The sequence below is a fragment of the Betta splendens genome, chromosome 16 (assembly GCF_900634795.4).
Source record: "Betta splendens chromosome 16, fBetSpl5.4, whole genome shotgun sequence".
Taxonomy (NCBI): Eukaryota; Metazoa; Chordata; class Actinopteri; order Anabantiformes; family Osphronemidae; genus Betta; species Betta splendens.
The window spans coordinates 16,388,789-16,415,784 of record NC_040896.2 but is presented as its reverse complement, the minus strand read 5'-3'; the positions used below and the strand labels follow the sequence as shown (position 1 = coordinate 16,415,784).

The following is a 26,996-nucleotide window of genomic DNA, read 5'->3' as shown; positions in this document are numbered from 1 at the left end:
ATGAAAGCACCTGTATTTAACATTGAATAGAAGTGGATGTCGAAAATTTAAACGATGCTGAATTCAATGTTACTAAAAGTGGAGTTTATATTTCAGATGTCACAGGTGTCGTGTCTGATCCTTTAAAATGAGCATAGGTCTGTTTGTTCCATAAAGACTCACCTTGCTACTTAATCTTAATGTCCAGAGGAGCAAAAAAGCAGGTGACTGCTTCCACATTGAGGCTCATTGTTTCCCCGAAGCTGCTTTGCCACAGCTATTCCATCTCCCCCCTCATCTAACGATGCCTGTTAATTACAGCTATTTATTAGCCCCAAACACCCAATTAACAAGGCTTCAGCACAACAACTAAACACACTAATCTATAGGCAACACATTGAGGGATGGCTTCACTAAAGATTATTAAGAAAAATGAAAAGCGGGCCACTGATGTGAATGGGTGTCAAGGCTGCTGAAAAGAGCCTTTGTTTGCCTTTTCAGTTCAGTTGCATAAATATTCATCCTTTTTTGCTGAGATCTTTGTTTCCGTTCGTTTGGCTCGGGAGCTTTGTTTGTTGTCTTTCATTCTTTAGCGATTCCCTCCATTAGTCTCCAAATCGGCTCTGGATGTTTTGACAGATTAGCGACGGTGCGCACGCACTTACGCAACCAGGTTCCTCAGGTAACCAGGAACCACCATCGACTTATCCGGTCGCTGGAAATGAGACTCCATCTTACTTCAGAAACATGGTTTGCAGATTTAATGTTGTGCTGTTCTCTGAGAAACCCTCGGTGAAGAGCGACAGCATTGCTCTGCGTAATAACGCCAGCGCTCATGCAGCCGCCCCTCCTCCGGCAGCAGTCGGGTGGCGTGTGTGTGCAGGCGGCCACAGCCTTTGTCCTGCGCATGTGCATGTGAGAAGCCTGTTCATTTACATGTGGTAGAAAGATCAGCCTTGTCCAGATGAAACACACCTACTGTAGAGAGATCACAGATTTTTGCTTACATGACAGTTAGAAAATTTTTTTGAGCTGAAAAAGGTTTGAGCAAGAACGTTGTAGCACAAACTCACAAACTGACTGATGACTAAAACACAACTGAAGAGGTTTTATGTGAAGCAGGAAGAATCTAAAATTGACCAATTACAGATTTGATCCATTAATGCACAAATAAGCATCCACCAAACATTTGGTAAAAGATGGATTTCCAGTTGCCCTGATTCAAGAGTCAATTGCACCAACTACTTATGGGTAAACAACACCTCAGCGTTGTCACAATTGGAGAAGTGGGGAATGATCCTTGTCACACAAAGGCTTAAAAACAACAAGGTTAGAAAGCACAGTGCTGTCACCAGTTTTACTATTTTTACTGGCTTCATTTAAACTGTAAATTCCTTCCTTCTCTCTGACACACACACACACACACACACACACACACACACACACACACACACACACACACACACACACACACACACACACACACACACACACACACACACACACACACACACACACACAGCCTGCAGTCAGTTAATGTATCACTTGGCCTCCCTGCTGTGCCCCAGTTTTGGTAACTCCATAATGAGAATAAAGCCTTTACAGAGGTGATCCCACATTTGGCCCTATACACATAGCTCATTTACTGTGGGTGTGGGTGTGTGCGTGTGCGTGTGCGTGCGAGTCTGGCTGTCTTAAAACGTGTGTGTCCCGGGTGTAAGCTCACTACCTTTTGAATCGTGCACCGTGTTTACATACATACACAAAAACAGAAGGAAATCAAAAACACTGCAGTGTTTGTGTGTGTGGTGAAATCAGGACAGAATATGGTTATTTAATTAGATTTAAAATCTGCAACCTACTCACTTGAATTTTACTGTATGTACTATGTACACAGTGTTTTCATTTCATTTGTTTACCGGAAAAACACTTTCTAAATGCATCCAATCGTACAGTGTAAGTAGTTGGCAATTCTTGGCTTATCTCACACAACCAGAGATCTGACATATTCACTACATACAGTACTTTCAGAATTACAACAGAGCAGAGATCAGCAACTTCATAGAAACGGGCCGTTTTTTCAGACGACTACTGTGTGTCTGTTAGACTGATGGCGATATCCCACTTATCGTAAGAATAACGCATATGCAGACAAGTGGGAAACCTGTAAACACATACTGCTCAAGACAAAAGGTCTCCAACCACCGAATGAGATCAATAAGTAAATGCAAGATTTAAAAAGGTGTAAACATCTAATTTACAATGGAAGATAAGCCCTCAGCAGCTTGTTAGGAGAGGAGCTCAGGTAGTTAACGGAGGTGCCACCGTGGGGTAATCTATGGAGCCATTGTGAATTACTGCTGCAGACACCGGTTACTTCAGCCCTTTGTGTGTGCTGAATATATGACACTGTGATCATTAGCTGAGAATGCAACAGAAAACCTTAACAACCATGTACAGATCCTAAATAATAATCTGGACCGGAGCCCCTCCCTCATTTCCCTGTGTACTTGGTAAAAAGCATCCACATCGAAGCCGTTGGACTGAACGTGATGAGGGCGATGCATTCACAAGCACGGCGGACGTCAAACAATCGCCTCTTTCAAACAGTTACACTGTTTTTCTGCCGGTGTCCGTGTGACAGCGGAGCGCAGACGCGGATCTCATAAATGACTCATCTGCTTTCTCTAAACGTAACTCGTGGCGAAGAGAGAAAAAGCCAAACAGCAACTCAAGCTGTATGTCAACACTCATCCATAAATACTTATCAACTGGATACAAACAGCTTCAAGGTGATTTCAAGGCAGCAGAAAGCAACAGAGAGAAGCGCGGAATATTGAGAATATCAAAACAAGCCTTTGGGCACTGAGAGAACAGTAATTGCAGGCGGTTTCATGCAGCGTGTACCTCAGGCATTACATGTGGATCCTGCTAGTTGCGCTATGATGAAAGCATAAGATAACTGTACTTTATCGTATATAATTTATATTTCAGGGAGTCGACCCGGTTCGACGTGCAGCTGCAGAGGATCGCAGCAAACAAACCCAAACCCAAACACACACAACTTTCCAAAGCAGCCTGGCTGAATGGTGGACCTATTGACTGAATCAGAAAGCATTCACTCTCCTGTCTGGGGAACCATTTAGCACCGCGAGCTCTAATGCCCCTCCCTCATTCATCTCTCCGTCCCTTTCTTCCTCCCTCATCGCGCGCGGTCCCTCTCACCGCCCCTCCATTCAGATGTCAGTCACACAGCACGCAGTTAAAAAGGGGATAGCAGCGAGCCCGCGGCTTCCTCCGGCCCGCTGTGTGTACGTGCATATAGCGGAGTGGGAGTCAGTACCTGTGTGTGTGTGTGAATAAGACACAGGCTTGATGCATTTGGCCCAACAAATTGAAGCAATCAACAAGCAATTACAGCCCACCCTGTGTCGCTTTGAGAGCAGGTGAGTGAGCGACAGAACGCCACAGAAGGACATGGATGGTGTGAAGGAGTAGATTTTATCAGGGGAAAAAACATTGTCGCAAATCAAGCCGGCGGAGACATTAGGAGTTATTCCTTCTTTCACCTCATGTCTATTTCCTCATCCTCATCAGTTTCCTGGCGAGGCAGACGCATCACAATTTCCTTTGCGGCACAGCCCAGTACCGACAAGCGGCACTGGGCTGCCAATAAGAGGTTTGGTGGAGTGTTTTCAACCACTGTTATTGTGACCCGGGTAAAAACCTGTCAGATTAGAGCAAAGCTCCAGTTCCACAAGTTAGAAAACAGCCAAACAAGCACATTCAAAAGGTGAGAAAATAGCTACTTCCTCAACTTCCTGAAGTTGTCTCTAATGGCTGTCTGCTTTGTTTGTCTTTGACCAAAATAGCAAATGTGCTCAGGTGCTTTTACTTTCTTAAGGGTCAGCATTTGTTCTTTATAATTGTAATAGGAAGTCGTACATTTAGGGAACTTGTCAGAAACAGTGGGCTCTGCACTTCCCCTTCCCCTGTGAGCGTAAAGAGATATGACTCTAGAAAACCAACGGACTACATTATATAAAAAGAGTTTCACATTTGTTTACTGGCTAACGCTGTTGGACACCTCTCACTTAACAACAAAAATCTAAAGTAACACACCAGCTCGGTAAACATTGTACAGGGTAGTGTGTGTGGGAAGAGCTCCACAGAGTTTCTGAATGCGACTGTGGCGTTTCATGAATTCAAAAAAAGCAAAAGGAAGAAAAAAAATGGGAATATTTCTAAAGTAAATGTTTGTTTGGCACCAAATGGACTTTTGTGATTACATAAATATGCATGTTTTTTGCAACTCCCTGTTGTGTTACCTTGACAGATTGAGAGCATGTATACCTGGCTATAACACACCGTGGTGCCGTAGCAGAAGAAAACGTGTTTTAGCCGAAGCAGCACTGTCATGTGTGTGGACTGTCACTGTACACACGCACGCACACGCGCGCACGCACACACACACACACACACACACACACACACACACACACACACACACACACACACACACACACACACACACACACACACACACACACACACACACACACACAGTATGCAAACAGGCAGAGCAGGACCTTGTTCCAGGTGTTCTGCAGCTTTTGCCTTTAATGGAGCAGGAGATGAGACATTAAACGCATCCTACGCTGCCTTTAGACTGCCATGAAAAGGAGCCAGTTGAACATGTCTGTGACTTTCATTTCGAGGACCTGTACATGATTCAGTCCTCGCAGTGCCATCAGATAATCATCAGACTGCACATGTGCTTTTGATCAAAGCACTCGAGAAAACGTGAACAAGAAACATCTCCAATTAAGTTATAGTTAATGAAATAAGTAAAAATTAAGATAGATCCACAGTAAGACTAAAAAAACACTAACTCCTCTGTACAACTACATCAGACATGCAGTGGTAGTAGAATAGGTCTGGGTATGTGTGAAACCCCTATTATGTACAGTAGCTGCAGCATAAATATAAAGGACGCGTATTGATGTATATTATCTCACTCATGGGCCAACTAAAAAAACAATTGATCAATCCAAGGCAAACTAATCAATGAAGAAAATAAATCAACACAAGATTTAACCAATATGTCAAATTCATGTTGAGCAATAATCAATAAGGTACAGGTATCAACAAGCTACTATTGGCAACCAGAAGTCTTTAGGGAATTAGCAATTAATCATCGAACAGCTATGTGTCATGTGTTTAGTATGTACATTAAAACAAACAACCATCAATGATATATTAAAAAAATTAACATCACATCAGGCAGAAAACTTAATGCAAAAAGGACATTAGCTCTTTGTGTGAGGTTTTAAGGTACAAAGAGGTTAAAAATGTAGGATCCTGTCTGTCAATATGATCAGTAAAAAGCTGACTAACAGATAATAATGAGAGTAAACATTTAAAAAATACAGTTGAACAAACAGCACAAGACTTTTGAGTCTGAAAATGTGTCCTGCAGGTCAAAGACTTGGAGATTAACTGTACGGTAATTCATTTTGAACAAGAATTTTGATTAAATCCAAAAATAAGCAAATAAAATATTAATACCTTCATCCACCGCCTAATTTGTTATAATTAGTAAATTATAAGTGGCACAGTAGCAGCAGTTAACAATATAATAATAATGGCAATATAATCAATCATCAGTGTCTTTGTCTAATAGTTCTGATACCTTAACTAAAATCACTGCAGACACTTTTACAGACTCAGATTAGGCAGAAACAGACAGGAGGGTGGAGAAAGAAGTTAAGAGAGCGTGACAAGAAAATAAATCATAACCAATCCACACACACACACACACACACACACACACACACACACTTCCACACCCTCCTTTTCCTGCCCTGAATAGTTCGCTAATTAACAGAGAAAAAGAGAAAGAGAAAATGTGGCAAGGAAATGTCAAGTTCGACAAAGACTGAGGTTAGCCTTTCACAACAATGCAAAACAGCGGCAGCTTAAAAAACTCATTCTACAAAATAAAAGTAATTAAAAATGCCAAAAGGGGAAAAGCAGACTACTAATTGTTCAGTTTAACAAACGTGCATGGATGTGAAAAAAGTGATCTGTTGTGGGGGAGAACTGTTGGGCTAATTAAGCTTTTTTTTCCCTTCTCCTTCAAATGATAAATAATTATGTCAACTTCTAGGAGGCAAACTGGGAGTTTAGAATAACTGAAGGGGGAAAGTTTATTGAGTGTAATTAATTATTTTCTGCAAATGCCTTCTTTCACTTGTTACCCTTTCATTATGGACCCTTCACTTGGCCACCTCTACCTCCCTCTCTATTCCCAGTCCTCTCTCTCCTCTCTCTGTGTCTTGTGTGGTTGGGCAGGTGCAACGGGCCATGTTGACAGCTTGTCCCCTCTCTCTTGCCGCAGGGGGAACCATCACCCCTGTCATTCAGGCCCATGAACGCAGCGTGGAGAACGTGTGTGTGTGAGACTGTGTGTGTTCTCAGGAGACTGCGACAGTGAGGGGGATGTGGGGCTTTGCTGAGCGCGTGCACGTCCACACTGGTTTCACTGAGAATGACTGAGGCATGTTGGGAGCTTCAGAGCCTCAACTTGGAGGGGCAGACCCTACACACACACACACACACACACACACACAAACACACACACACACACACACACACACACACACACACAGACAGACAGACACACACACACACACACACACACACACACACACACACACACACACACACACACACACACACACACACACACACACACACACACACACACACACACACACACACACACACACCAAGCCAACAGTGGGCTCACCCCGACTGCCTCATTGAGGAAGGAAACGCAAGTAATTACTTGTAAACTGAGCACAGGACAAGCACGAAAACAACGCTTAACACCTTAAATCAGCTAATTAACAGTGGAAAAACCTCCAGTAACAACCTAAAACTCAGACCTGACCAAAGACTGAAGTACTGGTTGCACTGGCTGATCCCATTTATAAATACGTACCCCATTAAGCTGTCTTTGGTGGGTGGCTGCTAAGCTGTGTTTGTAAAGGTCTATGGGCTAAATCTGCATTTCATCCTGATCGATTTCTATCCAGACAGCAAATCACGCCCTAGAACAGAAGACAATGCAACTGTTTAACCCTTAATGTCCCGCAACAAACTAGGTTAGTGCTTGTTCGGACTCTGCTCGGCTGTTTCTGGGTAGAAGTTAGAGGCCACTCCAGGGACCCAGCACAAAACAAGTGAGGACCTGTATTTCAAAACATAACACAATGCTCCAACAGTGAGCTACACAGTCAAGGCCTCAGAGGGTGTGTGTGTGTGTGTGTGTGTGTGTGTGTGTGTGTGTGTGTGTGTGTGTGTGTGTGTGTGTGTGTGTGTGTGTCCATGGGGGGCACTGGCCCTAGACAAAGTGCTCTGCCAGCTTTCTGCCCACTGGTCTTTTCATTGCTGATGGATGGACCTTGTTCAGCACCATCTGGCTACAGGATACTTCACATTAATCATCACAAACACACGCACGCACACACACACACACACTTCTGTCTCACAAACCCGATGAAATGTCCACGTTTACGCCGTACTAGCACACAGGAAAACTAACCGGTCCGTGTTAATAATGTTGTTTAATGTGTGGAGGCGAAGTGAGATAACGAAAAACACGGATGACCGGAAGCAAAGAAGGGTAATCAGAGGAAAACACGGCCAAACGTTATATTTTCCTCACTGACAGACAACTTGTCACAGATGCAGAGCTACAGTAGCTACGGGAGATAAAGGAACAAGCTGGCTACAAAAACAACAATTAGTTCATTTAAAAACATTGTTTCATTAGGTTGGTGGCCTGGAGGCGCGGAACAATAAAAGCTCACTTACCACCGCCTCCTTAGACTTTATTAAAGACCTTTTCATAGGATGCACATGAACAGCAGCAGCTGCAAACACACACATTCCTGTTTCCTTTTCTCCCAGTGTGCCTGTAAATGCATGCAACATCCTTACATAAAGCATGAGCCCAAAGGGCAGACGCCCAAAAGAAGGGAATGCAAGAAATCAGGGACATCATCAGACTTCCTTTATTCCTCATCAAATCTCTCCGCTTCAAGGGCTCGACTCAAGCTGATTGGCGTCAATATTTTAAGGGCGCGCGTACGCGGGCAAGGACGGAGACAGGGTGGACCGAGGAGGAGGAAGCGCTTTACGTTAGACTTAATGTCATTCAAGAGTGTCTCTCTGCGTTCGTGATGCAAGGGCAGTTACACAATTTGCAACCTCGAAGGAAAAACACAACCTGCAGGTGCAGATGCTTTGGGATGAAAGCTTTAATGGTAAAGTTCACAAAAAAAATGCAGAAGTCGATTCACTTTTGTGAGCTGGCGCCGGCGTGACGAGTCACAGTTAAGGAGAAAGGGTGTGAACAAACACCAGGCATCTAATTTAGATGCAAACGTGTTAATGCACTACCGACATCCTCTGGAACTTTGCTCGGTTCACATCCCGCGTTTGCGTTTGACGTGTGCTAATGCGCTCACTAACATTAGCGTTCCGGTGCGTGGGCGTCCGGCACCCGCGTCCGAATCCCCCCCGCATCCCTTTAATTAGCGTGTAATAAAGAACGACTGGACCGCACCTCGGGCACAGAGTTAGGGCCCGTACAGTAAAGCGGGCTGAGAAGAGCATGGGCCGAAGCCATTGTCAGCGATGCACTGTGAGGATCAATCAGGAGCTCACACTCACAGCGACGCCTTACCTCGTGGTCGTAGGGGTTGTAGGAGTGGAAGAGCTGAGACAGCGCTTTAGTCCTCTGCTTCTTCTGTAGAGTAAAAAGAAAAATCACATCAGAGATTAGAAAGCGTCAGTCAAACGTGCATCACTTCTGATATCCTGTGTTAGAGTTAGGGCGCTGCAGTGAACAGTAAATGACGCTTCTGACACGTTCTCCTGCCTTTGTTTTGTATCTTTTTTATTTTGTATCAAGGTTTCTAGGATTTTACATGAAAACAACCTCTTGTAGCTGCACTCATGCACTTCAGCCACTAATTTTATTTATACAATTATTCAAATACTTTCAGTGCAATTCTAAACCCTCTTGTGTTTCCTCTTTCACAGATTAAACAAATGTGTCAACATGTGATTACATATAATAAAACACTTACATTACCTACATTACAGTACTTTTCATGTTTTGCATGGAACTGACCAGTAGCTGTAGCAGAATATAAGTCTCCCAGTATTCTGGTCTTAACCTTACATGGTCCTAACGTGTAATGAGATACACAAGCGTGGGACATGGCTGTTTGATGTGCAGCGGTTGTTCATGCAATCAGCTACATGAAGCCAATGTGGTTACAAAGGGCGCTAATTAGCTCCGTGATTAGGCCGCGTCTGGCTGAGAGGGAGCGCTGTATGCACTCGTGGCCACGCTGTCACGTCTCCGCCCTCTTTGTCAATTTTAGTGTTAATAAGTCGAGCCCTGGATTCGTGGCCACCGGCTACGTTGGCGCATGTAGAGGCGTCGAGAGCGGGATGTGGAAGAATCTGACGCAGCGGAGGGGGGAACGTTTATTACCGGGCACGTTATGTGTGGTGGAGTCGAACAATGGCTAAAAAGAGAGGGATGGAAACGCGTCGGGGTGCTGGACGTCTTTTGTTTTACATGGACAAAGGGAGAAAAACAGCAAAAAGCATCAACTGGCAGGAAAACAGAGGCGAGAGGAGAGAAGGAGTCAGAATACTGGGGTTGGGGTGTTTAAGGGTGAGGACGGTCCTCCTGCCCTGGGCCAAGCTCCGCTTAACTTCCTGCCTTCCTCCTCCCCAGCTTGCCTACTGCAGCTCTGACTCATTCTGCTCACCTAGGGCTCTCGAGGCAGAATCCTGTAATCATGGCCCTGTCCGTCCCCCCATCCTCTCCTCCCTCTTCTCACCTGATTCCCCCTCGCTCTCGCTGCCAAAGGGCTCTCCACCATCTCCAAATCCTCTCCTCTCTTGTCTTCCATGTCTTCTCGTACATCCCTGAACGCACCCCGTCTCCCTCGCCCCCCGTGTTTTCCTCCAGTGAGAGAAAACTCAGACTAATCATTCTGTCTGCACTCGCTCGCCCATCCTCCTCCTTTGTAGGCCTGTCCCTCCACAATCTCTTCCTCTCTCTCTCTGCCTGGAGCAGCTTAGGTGAGAAAAATCCTCTCATCACTGCTCCTCAACACCATTAGGTCTCCTGCCATCCCTTCATCACTCTCACAATTACACTCTCTCTGTCTGTGCTTGTGTGTACTACTGTAAGACACATGTAACCGCAGGTAAGGATTTTGAAAACCCCAATGAGCTCCCGGAAGAATTTATCCAGCTCAAAAGTGTGCGTAAATATACACGGTACAAAAATACACTCCACAGGCTCCATGAACGCTCCATGCACTGACTCACACGAATACAGAGCGCACAATCAAAAGACAGGATGATTTTAAACCAAGCTAAATACAAAACAAAGGCCAGCAAACAAAGAAAAAGACACAGGTTGAACAGATGAGAGAGAAAGAAGCAGACAAAACAAAACAAATTTAACTAGTGATGAGTGAAGAAAAGAGTGCAGACTACAGTGAAAACAGAGTTCATCCAATCCGGCTGCTGCTGCAGGACAGTGGCTGCATTACAAGAGAAGCTGATTTAGGGTGCTGCACAGGTTGCGTGAGTGATCAATGCAGGAGTGTGTGTGTGTGTGTGTGTGTGTGTGTGTGTGTGTGTGTGTGTGTGTGTGTGTGTGTGTGTGTGTGTGTGTGTGTGTGTGTGTGTGTGTGTGTGTGTGTGTGTGTGTGTGTGCACGCCTGCCTGCGCTCCTGTCACTGTTGTGATGATGAACGATGTTTGCTACAATGATGTCCATCTGCTGTTGCCACCAGAGACGTATGCCGCGTCTAACGGGAATCGACATTACGAGCATGTGTACACTTGCACAAACACGTGCGTGTCTGGAGCGCGGAGCGGCACACGCCTGGCAGCCGGTGACACACAAAGGACTCAACTCAACATAGCTGTTCATAGAACTGGCAGAAAAGCAGCCACGCAAAAGTCTTGTTTTTGGACTTGGAATAATTTAATTGAACCGTGACTCCGTGTTGTATAATTGGACATGTTAAAGTTCAGTAATGACAGTGAGGCAATACTTTACAAATAAGGTAGTAATTTATAATTTATACTGCACAGACTGACAAAAATACTTAAAATCAAGATTAAATCCCAGTTTACAGAACAATCACATTTCTATATAACTATAGAGTATATGATACTAACCCTCACCAACTACTACTAGTACCACACTGTGACGTGATACAACACATGCATGCGTGGGACCTGCTGACCTCAACACACTGTTGCAGCTTCAAACCTACTAAAGTTCATATACTGTTTTTTTTTTTTTACCCCCTGTGAACATAGTCGCTGTCGGAGCCTGCAGCTTGTTAAAACACGAGCAGCGTGCTGATACCTATTCAGGTAGAAAATGCACTTGAACATGTCAAGCCAAAAGCGTGATCATTAAATTACAATGTTTTTTCCCCTTCCATTAGTGGACTTGGCCCTCATTAATCATGTGCAGACCTACCTGGTCCCAGACAGCAACTTAACCATTAACTCAACCTTAATACCTGTTAGACTGCCTTTAGTGGAGTGTTATTATGTCCCCTGGTAGGTGTCTGTAGTTGAGATGAGGGCAGGGGGAACGCGCGTGTGTGTGTGTGTGTGTGTGTGTGTGTGTGTGTGTGTGTGTGTGTGTGTGTGTGTGTGTGTGTGTGTGTGTGTGTGTGTGTGTGTGTGTCTGTGTGTGTGTGTGTGTGTGTGTGTGTGTGTGTGTGTGTGTGTGTGTGTGTGTGTGTGTGTGTGTGACTGTGCGTGCTCGTGTTTGTGTGCATGTCCAAGCATAGATAAATGATAGCGCAGCGAGAAGATGGAGCTACTAGTGGCTGGCCAGATGTTTCACTCTGACAACCGCTGCACCAGTGCCTCGTGGGTAATGGCGTTCTTAACCAATTATAACCTGGGGAAATTAAAAACACTGTCCCACCAGAGCAGCTAATCTCCTCGATCACTTCTTTCTGTCGTTCTCCGCTGCAGCTGCTCGTTCTCCACGCTTCCGTAGAAAACAATAGACATCCCAGCGCTCGCCCGGAAACACTCCCTCCACTCACCTGCTCCATTTATCAAGGCTAAGTTCCAGTCACCTGGGGATGATTACGGAGATCCGAGCTAATAGCATTCACGTTCCTTTATTCTCAACGTGCTCTCGTCCTTCTCTCCCTCCCTGTGGTCTGCTATTCCTTCCATCTGCCTCTCCACCTCATCCTGCATCCTCATATATCATCCATTAAAATAGGTACCATGTTAGGCCCATATACCAGAACGTCTGGATCCCATCACAGCTGGACGCTCACCAATCTGCTTCACTCGCTCACTCAGAGACACAAATCTGTCTTTCTAATCAAATATATGGTTTAGTATTGGCTGGAGATCAGACAGCACAGGCAAAACCAAATCTCCCAATGTAACGTACAGTAAGTGACAATCAGATGCACGGTTAGATTTCAGTGACGACTATGGGTTTCCCAGGTAAAAACGGGCCTCGTGCATCTGCAGCCATACTGTGCGTTTACTTACACCTCCCTCCCTCCTTCCGTACCTTTACTCCCCGAGGCCTCCTTCTGCCTCGGCGTCCTCCTCCATCTAGTTCTCCATCCATCCCTCCTGTGGCTGTTCAGCACACTTGTGCTCCAGACAACCATCTGGTGCACTTTATTAATGACTGACCCTACGCGGCCCAGACGTCGCCTAACTGCCACCGCTCACCGCGTGGATCTGCACTGTGTGTCTGTGTGGGTGTAGGAGCAGGTGCACGCTGACCGATTATATGGTGATGTGCGCAGCTTTTGCCCCCAAACAGGTACATTATTTACAGGGACGCTTACCTTTTACTACACAAACCACACACAAACAAACTATGAACAAGATCCACTGGAAACTTGGTGACCAGTAAAATGTCTGTTAAAAATGCAGCATAACGAGATATCGAAAGGATCCGTGTCATCATAAAGTCACATCAGATCATTTTCCATGCACAAGCTTGTTTACATTTAAAATAAAAAATTATTCCAGATCCACAAAAAGCTGGTTTGGCAATAAAAGGTTGCCACAACAACCAACAATAAGCCAAAATACTACAATAGACAGACCTTCTAGTGGAATGAGGTCACAGCGAGATGCTGACGGCTGAATACCGACAATAAAAGTGTGATGAGACAGATGGAGGATTAACAAAGAAGAGGGGTAAGAGATCAGAAAGAGAGAAGCAGCGCAGCGGTTGTCAGGGGATTGATTCCTCTAGGACGAACTCAGCGGCTCCGCAGAGAACAATGCGAGGAAAAGGGAGCGAGGGGAAAGAGAATAACTGATGAAGACGCCTCGCTTGAAGGAGACGTGCCTCTGAGGGTAGAATGTGACAGATCGCAATTGCAGGAAGCAACAGAAGATATGTATAGTGTTCAGCAGCCTGTAGGAGGTCAAAGCAAACTAGAGAGAGAGAGAAAGTAAAAATTTAAACCACAGCTCACGTGCTTTTTTATGGGGACATTAGGACAATGCCACTAACGACTACAGGTAGGTTGTGTACCCTGTATGGTCAAAGTACAGTGTGTAACGTGGCCCTGCCTGCCTCCTCCACCTCATGAGGGTAATAAAGCCGCAGGTTTCCAATAGCAGCCTGTCACTGACCCCCAGCACCAGACGAGGTCTGATCAAACTGTAGAAACAAGTGGGTGAACCTGAACAATCTGAATTTCATTTCAGCTTTTCATTTTTTATTAACTTGCTAAAATTGATTATGGGTTATTGAGCGATGGATGATAAGAAGAAAGAAAGTTAATTAAATCTTGACTGAAGGGGCCTGAATTAGTCAGAGGCTCCTGTTGGGACTCCATCTGCTTCTACTTATGTCACACCTACAGTATGTATGTTTATAGCAAATAACATGAAATGATTGTCTGTTACAACTAAACCCCAAACACAAGTGGCATCAGGGGACCAGAAGCACACAGTTCACTGGTCCACACTCACCACATGGGCTGGTACTTGCTCCATCTTGGCGGCGGGCGTGCCAGGTCTGGGGTAAAACTGGTTGATGAACAGACTTGGGAATCTGTAGCATTTCACCAAGTCCATCGTTGCTTGGAAGTCGTCCTCCGTCTCCCCAGGAAAACCACAGATCACATCTGTAGCGATGGTTACACCTGGGACCCTGAGAAAGAGACGGAGGGAGACAATCAAAACCTGATTACCAAACTCTGCTGCAGATCGTTAGCTATTGATTATTGGCCTGCTGGCTCACAGGAATAATTGTAGCCGGTAGGGTGTGGGAATAGATGCATTGATCTGCTTTATGCCTTTTGTTTGTATTGATAGAAGTAGGACGGCTTGTTTAAGAACTCCAAGGTTAGGTCACCGCTGTCTGTCAGGAAACCAGGAATCACTAGAGTATATACAACAGCACTACTGAAATGAGAGCTGCTTTGACACGCTGACATATAATTTTGATAATCAGGCTTAACCCCGAAGGCATTGAACACATCACTAATGGCTAAAGAACCTGTCAATCAGCGTAAAGGGGCAGAAAATTTGTAATACTAACAAAGGGTTATTACACAGAGCAGCTATTATTAAGCACAGGCTAATTTCCAATCACTTGTTTTTGATGCATATATTAAAAACAGGAACAGGAAGTGCTTTATACTGCAGGCATGCAGATATTACATATGTAATAAGTGGAAATCACTAAATAAATAAAGAAGTGGAACATGAATCACACCATTGTGTGTATACTGTATATTGGCAGCAGATTTAAGTGAAGTGATGGTTAATCTATGGTCTTTCAATTAATGATGATACTTTTGCAACATTGCTCACATCTAATGGTGTAATTCATGAATTATTTAGGTTCCATGATTTCATAACTAAGCACTCAACAGAGTATAAAGCATATCTGTCTCCTGTTGTAAATCACCAAGACGTTAAAACAAGAGAGAGACACAAACGCACACCTGGAAGACTGATAAAGAGCTGTGGAGACGGCGCAACAAAGGCATCAAGAAAACAGTGGAAGACATTTTCTCTGCAGTTGACAACACGATGCATCTTTAATTACATTAACTCCCTGCATCTGCAAACCAATGATAACCTCTGACCTATTGATGAGAGTGAATTGGCTGATGGCCATTAATTTTAACCAATGGCCTGAAGGCACAAGCATCCTTGACCTCTCAGTTCTGCCCGACGACACAGAGGAAAAGCAAAACTTAAAGAATAATGCGAGGAAGAGACGATGAGGAGTCGTATTAATGAACAAGTGATTTGTTAATAAAATTAGTGTCTTAAGAAAATACATGGTTTTAATCATGCACTTTGTTAGATGATGATGAAAATGTTAAGTGACGTGAAGAGGAGAAAAATTAATTTAGCCGAGATTACTTTAAAAGTGTTCATCCAACTTTTTTATAAATATGAAAAAAAATATTTTAAAAAGTCAAAAAATATATATACATAAAAATAAAAGTTATATAACTTGTATATAATAAGTCATCACAACATGTAGTTGAGATACAACAAAACCAGCAGGAACATTTCCGTGTATTCCATTTAAGTCAAGAGCAAACAACCTTCATAACTTTTTAGCTTTAAGAACTACTTAAAGCAATGAGAAGTCAACAATAAAAATACAAGTGGTTCCTCCAAATTCAGCAGACTGCATTAACATTAACTGCTGCAGCTTCTCGTTCCACCATTTGTACAGTATTTGTCAACAGAGCCTCATTTATTAAAGACCAGCTACAGTTGCTTGTGATTGCTCAGTGTCTTTGTACCTTCACTTTAGCTTCATAGAAACGTTTTGTTTTTTTTTAATTTTAGGTGGCAGGGTTGCACAAAGACTTGAAATCCTGAAAGAAGAAACCCGGGGAGAGACTGGTGTGAATTGGTTTTGTGAAAAGACGTGCACACGCATACACTGTCATTTTGACACCTCTGCCTGTTTCTGATCTGAGGGTGATGGAGGTGTGATGTGTGAAGCTAATGAACAAGACCCACACTGATACCGTCCTTGTTAAAACCAGAGAAGAGATACGCTTCTTGTTATTGTGCGCCTTTCAAAAACAGTGTGTGAGAAATAGAGAGAAGCACAGATACAGAGACAGGAAGAGAGAAACTCAAGAAAGAAAGACGGCAGATTAGGTTTCAGCTCAACTCGCTTTGAATTAAACCAACACAGGAAGAGCTATTTTGAAATTTCCAAAACTGAACAAACATGTTTGTTTGCCTGACCTGAAATGATCTTCACTCACTGGACATATTTCTGACAGTGGGTGAGATGTGCTATTCTCCCCCAACCTACTCAGCTAGTGTTGAGAAATGTTAACAAAATGTGTTTGATACAAAACATACAAAAACCAGAAATGATAGTTTTGGATCCTTCTTTTTATCAAAATATCATACATAAAAAATATGAAATACAGCTCTTTACCCCATCTGACAACTTCCTAATGCTAACTTTAGGAGTTGCACCTTATATAGTGTGAACATAGTGTGACCTCCCTCAAGGCTGCAGTGTGTCATGAGACTGAGTTAGCACTTTTACTGGGAGAAAGAGTTAATAGGAGACTAGGTCTTAATTAAAACCCGTGATAAGCCCGCGTTCAGTGGCCATCTGCCTAAATAAGCCAAATTAGGCTTAATAAACCGCACTATTGTCTGCACAATTACTACCAGCTCATTTGTGCAGCGCCTCATAGATCCTCAGGGCGCACGCAGCTACGGCACAGCCGAGGCAAACTCTCAAGTTTGACAGCAGCGAAGAAACAGATGAGTGGAGGAAACCAAGGAGAGAAAACTCCATGAAGGTAAATAATTACCTGCTCATCTGCAAGGAAAGAGACGGCGCTACCCATCTGTGCTGCACTGTGTGCCGTGTGAAATGATAACGCGCAGTGTGTCCATCCGTCTAGATACAACATCCGACTCATCACCCGTCACAGTGATAGACAACAAGCTCATTACTCTGATCTGGACGAATTAAACACACATCGGGTGCATGGTTGTATGAAAAGGCTGCATCTGCCGCTGCCACTAGGTCACACTTCAAATACTTGTTTGAGAACTGAAGTGGCTTTTACAACTCGTGAAGTCATCCACACACACAACAGACGTCGTGCGAAATGAACCCGAGCCCTAAACGCCTGTGAAATATTGTTGGAACGAGTGATAAAAAAACTCGGGTGTTTATGAAACCCTGTCAAAGACACAACGCGCACAGACACACACGGCAGCGGCAGCAGCAGCAGCCTGAAAAGGTCAGACGCAGCTTTGTTGGCAGTGATTCACTGCGATCAAACCTCGTTTGAGGATGTGATCAAAACGTCATGAAACATCAGGTGTCGCACGCTCAGCGTTTACCGCCACTGCTGCCTGAAATACATTCAACAGAAACAGCCAGGGAGGCTCAATAAAATTCATCAGCCAGTGTGTTCAGTTTATTTCCACCTCACCGTCTTTTGCTGTACTTTTTCCATGATTAGTGCATCTTTCATAACGCGTGCATTTTTATGCTAACCTACCAGATAAATAAATAGGTCATGCACTTTGTATAGAACCACATCTGACAAAAATTGATCTTTTCCAACAGGGAGCGACGGGAGGAAGCTATGGGGAAAGAATAAGGACACTTGTGAGGAGTGTGAGTAATCACTCAGACACTTAAGTGTCTGATTTAGCTGTGGCAGCTGGAGGTAATGACACTGTCATGTAGCGACTCAATTTACAGGGACAGAGAGGGAGAGAAAGAGCTCTGCCTGGTTATCACTCACTTTCCCCACCCACTTCCACCATCAAGAACGAAAGAGGAGACTGCCAGGACTGGTTGAGGAGGTGACTGGACAAATAACGATTAAGGCTCAGCAGCGCAACCACGGCTGCTTTTAAAGCAAACGGAAGTGAATGCACAGCGGCAGCTAGTGGGACCTTAAACAGCTACAGTATGAAGCGTTCTACTGTAAATGAGCCGCCTGTTTGCTGTGATGGCTGAAAACCCAGTGCAGGCGGTTGGATCCTGGCATCGTGCAGTAACCCGGCGCTGAAGGATGCAGCAGAGGTAAGAGCGGAGCGCAGCAGGCGCGGGAGCGGCGAGGTGACAGAGGAATGATGGCTTAACAGACAGAAGGAGACAGGTGATGGCTTCAGCTGGCCTGAGAGGAGCTGTCAAACTGTCACAAGCACTTTCACTTCCTCAATCGGCAGCTCGCGCTTCCTTTAAACCCCCTCTTTCCCTCCCAGTCCAACTGGAGGGCTTAGAAAGTACACGGTGGGATTAGACCTGAGCAAAACTGAGTCCTATAAGTTGTCTGTGTGTCATGATTCCCTTTAATAATTGTTACTGTCGTTGTGCGCTTGTGACGTAGTTCTAACAGGTAAACAGCTAACACCGTGCGTTGGCAGTGGAGCCGGTCCACTAAGTGAGCACCGACTCATTTATCTCTTAAGCTGCGGTGCAAAATAGCCTCTGTCCCTCCACGGAGCAGGTCATTTGTAAAGATCGAGGTGACTGCTGTGGAATAAATGGAGAGCCGCGTAAATAATGATCCCACCGGAGTCATCGGTAAACTTTATCATTTAATGAAACGGCCAGAACACAGCGGAGCAGAAATGAAGTGCAATTTAACACACATGCGCGCACACACACGCACACGCACACGCACACGCACACGCACACACACACACACACACACACACACACACACACACACACTTCATTAGCCTTGAAGAAGGGCAATGAGAACATACACATACACATTTCATTAGTCTGAGGGAGGAGCACAGCCCCCAAAATGCATCCAGTCCAAGTTATGCTACACATCTATATGCTCTCCTCCATACGCACTGTAAGAAAAGCTGCAGTGGAACGGCGCGGCACTCATCAGTGGCGACCGCACATTAAACAGATGAAGCCTTTGCGCTTAATTTTAATTTAACCTAATCGTCACTGATGTATTATCTGTATTCGATTCATCACTCCATCCTGCTGCGCTGGCCCAACTCACACAGAGGGATAATATTAAAGCCTTGCCTGAACCAAAGGCACCGTACGCTTTAGGTATGACTTATGTGGTCCTTGTATTTATCAAGCTGCACAACAACAATAAACAGGCTGCCTACTTTACTGCATATGTTTAAGACTGACCAGGTTCCTCACTACAAGAAATCCCACATGACTTACGGAGCAGAAGCCTCAGAAAACAAGGGGAACGGCGTTGTAAATGAAAATACTTTTGACTGATGCTGCACTAAGTAGTTTCCAGGTAATTAACTGGCTAATTATTTTTACCTAATCATTTTTGAATCATTAAGCTGATAGTTACTAGAGCCTATAACAGAATCATTTGGGCTTCACTTGAGAGTGAGGAACAATCTGTCAGGCAAAATCAATTAGTGTCCCTTTCATGTGTGACATCTTCACTCAGAGGGGCGTTGGTATGAATTATAGCCCAGCGCAAACACAACCAGGAGCACATGTATCTGTTTCACCTCCTTTCCTCGGCTTCCCTTCCTTTTGTGTGATCAACGCAGTTTCTACAATTCTGCTGAACATCGCCTGTTTATTTTTCTTGAGCACACGGAGCTCTAGAACTCACAAGAGCCGGCAAATCATCCTCTCGGTTCTTCTGCCTTGGATTAAACAGCTGCAATAGCTTGAGGGACCTGAGGGACACGCAACAGTAGATGGCGTGGGGCAGCGCTGCATTCCTCAGGGTTTAATAGCTCAGCGCGGCTAAACATTACTTAACCTTCAAGCTCGGCGGCAGATTTCCCTCCGCGTAGCACAGGAATTCAGCAGCGCACGCCGCGTTCGCCGCTGTTCCCAGCCTCGACTGTGACACGCAACCCGAGGCCAGCGCCACTGTTGCACAACCGTGACGTTCAAAACACACACGTCTAATCTAACACAAACAGATTATAGTCCGTCAACTGGAGCGAACCGCGTGTTTTAAAGAAGCTCTCGAACGGGGAGATGAGTCAAACTGAAGAAATTTGACGCCGTCGAGAGCGGGCAGCAGAAAGGTGAGTCACAGTGAGACAGGACCAGACTTCAGGTGTAGTTACTGCTGGGTTAGAAAAGAAAAAAGAACTTTGATCAGCTGTAATGGCACTTTTTAAATCTAAAGGAAGAACAATCTAAATGAAAATGGGAACAAACAGTCGTAAATCTGATTTCATGCAGGTTCAGGCAGTGCCGGGTGTGAGGAAATTCAATGTGCTTCATCATACGAGTCTACAAATAAGATTTGTTTGCGTGAGAAAGAGAAACGTGGGAAACTGTGGCAAATCAAACATGGGCTCAGGAACACAGATAACCTTGAGGCTCATTAGTCCAACACACACACACACACTGAGGCGGCAAGTGATAAAAAGTTCCTTAAAGGACGGTGCTGAACAACAGCGACTGCAACGTCTGAGCCACATGAGGAAGATGATGAGCACATCTTCATACAGCAGCCGTGCTTTTACAGGGTACATGCTGTGACTTTAAAGAGGATGTGGGTGATGTCATTCAGGGGGACGCGCCTCTGGTCTGGACCACATGCTCCCTGCGGCCACTGGGAGGCACAGGGCACCAGTCTCCACACACACACACACACACACACACACACACACACACACACACACACACACACACACACACACACACACACACACACACACACACACACACACACAGACACACACACAGGAAGGACAGGCCATGGGGTTTTAAAGGCCTAATAATAAATTAACACAACAGAGTAGTGGCAGAAAACTTAACTCCTGTAATTATAGTGGGGTTACGTGCTGTTAGTCAGTGTGTGTGTGCTTGGAGGAAGCGAGCTTTAATCCAGAGGAAGCATCAATGAGACGAGGATATGTTGGGAATTGCCACGGGCCATTATTCACAGGCCGTCTTGTCTCGAGTTCAGAAACGCACACGCACCTCAGTTTCAGCTTGTCGTAGAGTTAACGGCCGCTCGGCTTCCTGCCGTTTAAACTCGTCCGCTGCACAGAGCCAGCGCACTGACACCCAGTACAGCACGGAGCGGGCCTTCCTTCCTGGATTAAACCACTTAACTCCCAAACACCACCAGCACATCAGCCGTGTTCCCATAGCGCTGGTGTTAACATACAGACTGCTTTCATAACGGTGGCTCTGTTCTCCTGCACAATGAATAGCAAACCAACCAATTAAAGCGGCCTTGACGTGCGGACCATCACTTTTAATTTGAGGCTTATTCTAAAAATACTATATAAACTGTAAAGACATTACAACCACTCTCACCCGTGAGTAATTGGACAGCTGCTTTTTCCGCAAACTGGTTTGTTATGTTCCCCTTAGTTCATTTTGAAGCCGGCAGATAAAAAGTCTAGAGATCACATTCCGCGGGGAGCAACAACGTGTGGGACGCTGCCTGTTTATTTGTGCTGCGCGTTGTTGCGTGTGTGGTTCCGGACGTCAGGCTGTCAGAGCGTGGGGCCGTCAGAACGCGCGGACCGCGAGACCCGCAGCCTCCCTGCGTTACTTGCTGACTCAGCAGCTGGAGGGAGGAGGGGCGGAGCGGCAACGCGTCCCGCCACCGCGGCCGGCTGCCGCGCTAAAGCTGCCTTGCTCATTACCCTCTTCCCGCCTCTCATCCTTTATTCTTTCCCCCCTTTGTTTTGCTTTTCACCCCCCCCCCCCACTGAAGCCTTCGGCGAGCTGCCGCCCTTTCCACCCACTCTTCCAGTGAAACATTAGCCCCTGCCGACACCTTAAACCCGTAAGTGTGCTAGTGCGAGCATGTAAACTAATAAGGGAACGTCTACAACAACAAACACTCGATCACGCTACCGCTGCACGTGTCCTGCAGTAACCCTGGGAGCTTTGATATAACCCCGTCACTCCTCGTGACTAATGGAGATGACTAACGTGCACGCACGCAGGCAGACAGCACGCGAACACCATCGCAGAGCCGTTTGTATGGAGATAATGCAAACATGAGGGACGGCGACTGACAGACAGCTTATCATCAACACCTTATATCTATCTCAGCAGTGGCTGCTACACATTACTATCACGTAAAGGTGCAGGACCAAGCCTGCACAAGGTCATGCTGTTACATAGTAAAACTAAACTCAGCAGGGCTTAAAGTTTGAGATACTTGGGCTGAGAATCTGGAGCGAGTCCCAGATTCACGACTGTATTAAGATCCTATTAAGTAACGTGGATAAGGCTACAAATACACACTTGGCTAATCTGAATAATTAAACCATGACAGATGGTTCCAAATGTATCAGTTATCACTCATGGTGTTTATCTGAATGGTCAAGTAAAACGCAGTGGTTTGGAAATAGAAGGTTTGCATTTCAACTTTTTGAATCACTTGTGTTTGTTCATCTGTTCATTTATGAGTCTTCATAAATGACAGATGGTGGATTTGCAGATGGACTGATGAAGTCCTGGTGCTTTAAAGTGCAGCTGAATTAGGGCATCGCAGCATGTGGCGAGTCGACAACCCTTCAAAGAACATCGAGAATATGTTTCATAGGCTTTAATGACCGAGACCAGCGGAGAAGTGGACCACAGCGCATCATACTGGCATCCATATGCTCCGATGGAGGGTGGTGGAGGCCAGGATTCAAAAGGTCACGGCCTGGGTCAAAGGTCGTCATATCAGTCATCTGCTATCGAGTACAAACGCGTTAATCACACGTTGGTCTTCCCACCATCCTCACTCCTGTGGGGACACAACTGTGAGAAGTCCACAGCTGACGGCAGATGTTCTCAATATTACTGTATGCAAACGTCAATAACTGGTGTATTAGAGAGCTGCCTTGCTGATGCCGAGCAGCGTTATGACGGTTTCTCCTACTAGTAATGCAGAATCAAGGGAAAAACACGAGTCTGAGGTCTGAGGCGGGTCTCCGCAGGTCAGTAGCGTGATGGGAGTGTCTAGCCTCTCCTATAACCTCCTATTCATCTCCTTCTTTCTGCTCAACCAGACATTCAGCCACTCTGCTGCCGGGCAAACACTACACACAAAGCCGATCCCTAACCCAACATCTATTCTTTTGCAGGTCTTTCATCTTTGGTCCCTGTGGTCTGAATACGCTTAATCCTCAAGAGTAGTTCAGGGAGAATCAGCCAATATATTATGGTAAAGGAAGAAACTGCTCTGGAAAATCCTCTGACCGTGTTTCTAACAGTCTTATTCCACTTTAACTGGATTTTCTCCATACAGCGTTGCATAAATACTGTGCTTCATTATGTGATTTTAATTGATAAAAGCAGAAAGAAAAGAGTAAAAAAAATAAGGCCTGTGTTAGCAGATGAAGCTAAATTAACCATTTTAATGAAATAATTATTCTGCTGATTGTTGAAATTATGCATGACAAAACAATTTAGTTATAACAACTTTGTGAAATTGGTAATTATGCAATTCTAAGAACAGGATGTTTAATTCCTAGTTAAGGGAAGGGGAGACTTAGGGGGAGAGCACTGCATAGCAAAACATATGTTAATAAAGCCAGATGTTCAAATGCACAACTCAACGTTAGCTGTAACAACTATCATAAAAGGTCACACATGTCAAGTTTAACATGGGATTTGTCCTCAGGTGAACTCAAGTCAGTGAAGGATGCATAATTCTCCACCTGCAGTGTGAACCTCCCAGAAATACCACATCCCACTGCTGGTGGTGTTTTTAAAGCTCCGACTTCTGAGATGGTGATATCTACCATTTAGTGTGATTCTTTCTGAGGCAACTACTACATTTCCATCAGAAATACAGGAGTATGAATTATCACCGGTCATGATCCGTCAGCAGCTGAGCAGCAGCTTTGTGCTTTCAAGGTGTTTGCAGTTATTCTGAATGGGTTTCAAGTTTTGTCCAAAGTAACTGGGTTTTTTGGTGGTTTCATAGACCTGTGAACCTGAGAAACGCATAGACGCAAACAAATACTATATGAGATAGTATCTCATAGAAAAAACTGTGACCTGAAGCCTATGAGGTAGAGGGATGGGAGGGTGAATGCATGCAGTAGGTACCGGCTCTATCTGACACAGGAGACGGGTGAGCTGACTTCAACCTCTGCAGTGTTGGTGGTATTAAGCTGTTTGTAAAACCAAACGCACTCGTCTCCTGCTGAATGCGTGTGTGTCTGCTCTCACGCACACACGAGGTTCCAGTCTGTCTCAGTCTTTGAAGTGAACATTATGTGGCTCCGCTGAGAAGCCTTAATTAATAGTTACCTGTGAGCCTCGCCGTACGCAGGCACGCAGGCTGTGAGGACTTTCCTATCTAAATGATCTGCAGAAAAACAAGAAACACTCCAAACAGGACAGTGCCTGAACTGCCACATTTAGAGGCTCTGTACAAAACACAACAGAAGAGGATTTGTTGAGTCTCAGAGCATTTAGTGCAAATGGGGTTTGCTTAGACGTTGTTTGGTGCAGAGGAAGTGGAAGCATCCAGTTGTGAGGTTCTTGCATCACTGCAGAGCATCACCCCACACAGTGACACACCAGGCTCCTCCACCAGGTGAGCAGTGTGATTTCATCAGTTCAGCGTTTGCCTCTGCTCAGGAGCAGCCAGGGGTTTGTTTGTGCTGTCAAAGACGCCTCTGCTCTTCTAGGATACAGTGTATTTTACAACTGTACAACTTTAAATGCAGCTTTATTTCAAGAGGTTTGGTGAAACTGTGCATATATATATATATATATATATATATATATATATATATATATATATAGCCTGTGTATATATATTTATATATATATATATATATGTGTTAAGCTCGGTTGAACATTGACTTTAGTAGAAGCTCCTTCATCTCAGGCAGATGTGCACCGGATATCCAACACCTGGTCAGACTCATTTACTGAGAGGAACAGATCAAGAAACGTGAAAGCTAAATCCAGGTTTGCTCATATTCAACTGAGTAGCCTGAGTGATCCTTGCATTCCACATTTGATTACAGATAATACGGTGATCCCCCAGTGCACCGGGGAAGTGTAGCTTTAGAAAACTGGATCCAAGCAGGACTGACAAAAAATAACTTTTATCCCTCTCTATGATCACCTAAAGTTCATCTCAGGAGCCAGGCTGTTTTCAAAAGCTACCCGAGACAGAATACAGTCTTTCATGCGTCCTCCTTTGCCCTCACACAGACACGCTCAACAACACTGGGTGTGTTTGTTTGGCGAGCCTGCAGCCCTGGCCTCTCTCCCAGACCCAAAACCGCTCCGCAGCGATTACTGCAGCAGCCAAATGGGTCAGGGTAGTAGATGTGCACCGGTATTGACATAACAACTGACACTGTGCGTTCGTGTTTGTGTGTTTTTGTGTGCGTGTGTGTACTGTACGGTCTAGTTGTGACTCTCACGACAATTTGCCACGGTGTGTTATGGTTTCAGCTGGATCCGTGTCACCATGGTTGATTTTCTATTGAACACTGGAACAAACAAGTGGAAGAGGGGACAGAGGACTAGACTCCAGACTAACTACAGTAATCACCTGATTACACTGGTATATGCCTGAGTCTCCCTCAGGGGGAGGAGCAGTCCAGTGGAAGGACTGAACAATCACGCGGCCTTGATGTTCAGTGACAGGTCACACTCAGATGGAAGACTTTAGTCATTATTCATAAGTTTCCACTACATTGATTAAGTTGCTTATCATGTGAAAAATAAGTGAACTCATGACTGGCTTGTGTCAGAGTGGCTGGTTTCTATTGAGAGCCAGAGGGAGGAAATGAGAGAGAGGTGCGTAAGGATTGACTCAAAACCTGTGGGGAGAGAACGAGGTGGTGTGACACTCAGCTGGACCCACCGTGTGTTAGAGGAATTCAAACCGACTGAAGTAGAAGTCAGCAGGTTGTGGTTTAGTTTTCCTCCTGATTGAAGTTATGTATTTGATCTCAACCAATGCTTTAACCAATTATTAGACATGGGTACTGGGTGCAGCTATGGATTCACCACTGATTAAGCTTTGCCTCATGATCATGAGGATCTTTATGGGAGTGGATGTATGACACTCCTTGGATGACTTGGCTTTTTCTCTTAAGGCACAAACTGTCACAACCTCACTGATCCTGTGAACCGTAAGGTACCAGCTGTAACTGGACAAGTAGAGATACCCTATCAATTCGGACTTACTGTTACTGTACAGCGCTTCATAATGTTTAGTTTTAGGAAACTACAAACCTGGCAACAGCAACACCATGGTAACACATACATATGTACTGCTACATATATACTGTAAATCCTGCTCTTCTAAATTAGACAATTAGAGATTTGCCACTGCCTTAATTAATTACAGTCAAATCCCACGGCAGATTATGTTCTCTACAGTAAAAGGCTATGAATGCATCATTTTCTATCTTTTGCGCAGTGTCGAAGATAAAATCCGTGTGTGTGTGTGTGTGTGTGTGTGTGTGTGTGTGTGTGTGTGTGTGTGTGTGTGTGTGTGTGTGTGTGTGTGTGTGTGTGTGTGTTCATTTAGCTTCAAACCCCTTGTGTTGTACAGTGTGGACGCACTGGATGAACTGAACTGTGTGTCAGGGTGAAATGCTCAAGCATTTCAACAGAGCTGCAGTCACTTCTCTATTAATTCTGCTTTTGATCCAAAGTTGCAGATATTTGACCATGTAAAATTTTGTCCTGATGAATGGGAGATCACAAAGACACAAGGACAGCAGGAGAAGCGACAGATTTCACAGCCAGGATGGGACGCTCTCCATCAAGCACGTTTAACTGGATGAACCTTTTTAAAACAGTAACTTGACAAAAATGAATAAAAAGTAAACACTAATGTCATTTATTTTATGAGATATACGCGTAAGATTAATGACATTTTCTAACGTAAGTCATAGTATCTACCAACACAAACGCAGCGCAAATGCAAATAGTCCTAAATGCTCAATCCTGC

General features: G+C 44.7%; 1 protein-coding gene across 3 annotated transcripts in view; it reads right to left on the bottom strand.

Moving 5' to 3' along the window:
• Positions 1-26,996, bottom strand: part of cdkal1 (CDK5 regulatory subunit associated protein 1-like 1) — a 137,425-nt gene that overhangs the window by 25,519 nt on the left and 84,910 nt on the right. For all 3 annotated transcript variants that reach the window (XM_041067692.2, XM_029128379.3, XM_029128381.3), the window contains exons 11-12: positions 14,080-14,260; positions 8,735-8,797 (exon numbers count right to left, since the gene is read on the bottom strand). In XM_041067692.2, the coding sequence (XP_040923626.1) occupies positions 8,735-8,797; positions 14,080-14,260 (244 nt within the window). The remainder of the gene's footprint in view (positions 1-8,734; positions 8,798-14,079; positions 14,261-26,996) is intronic.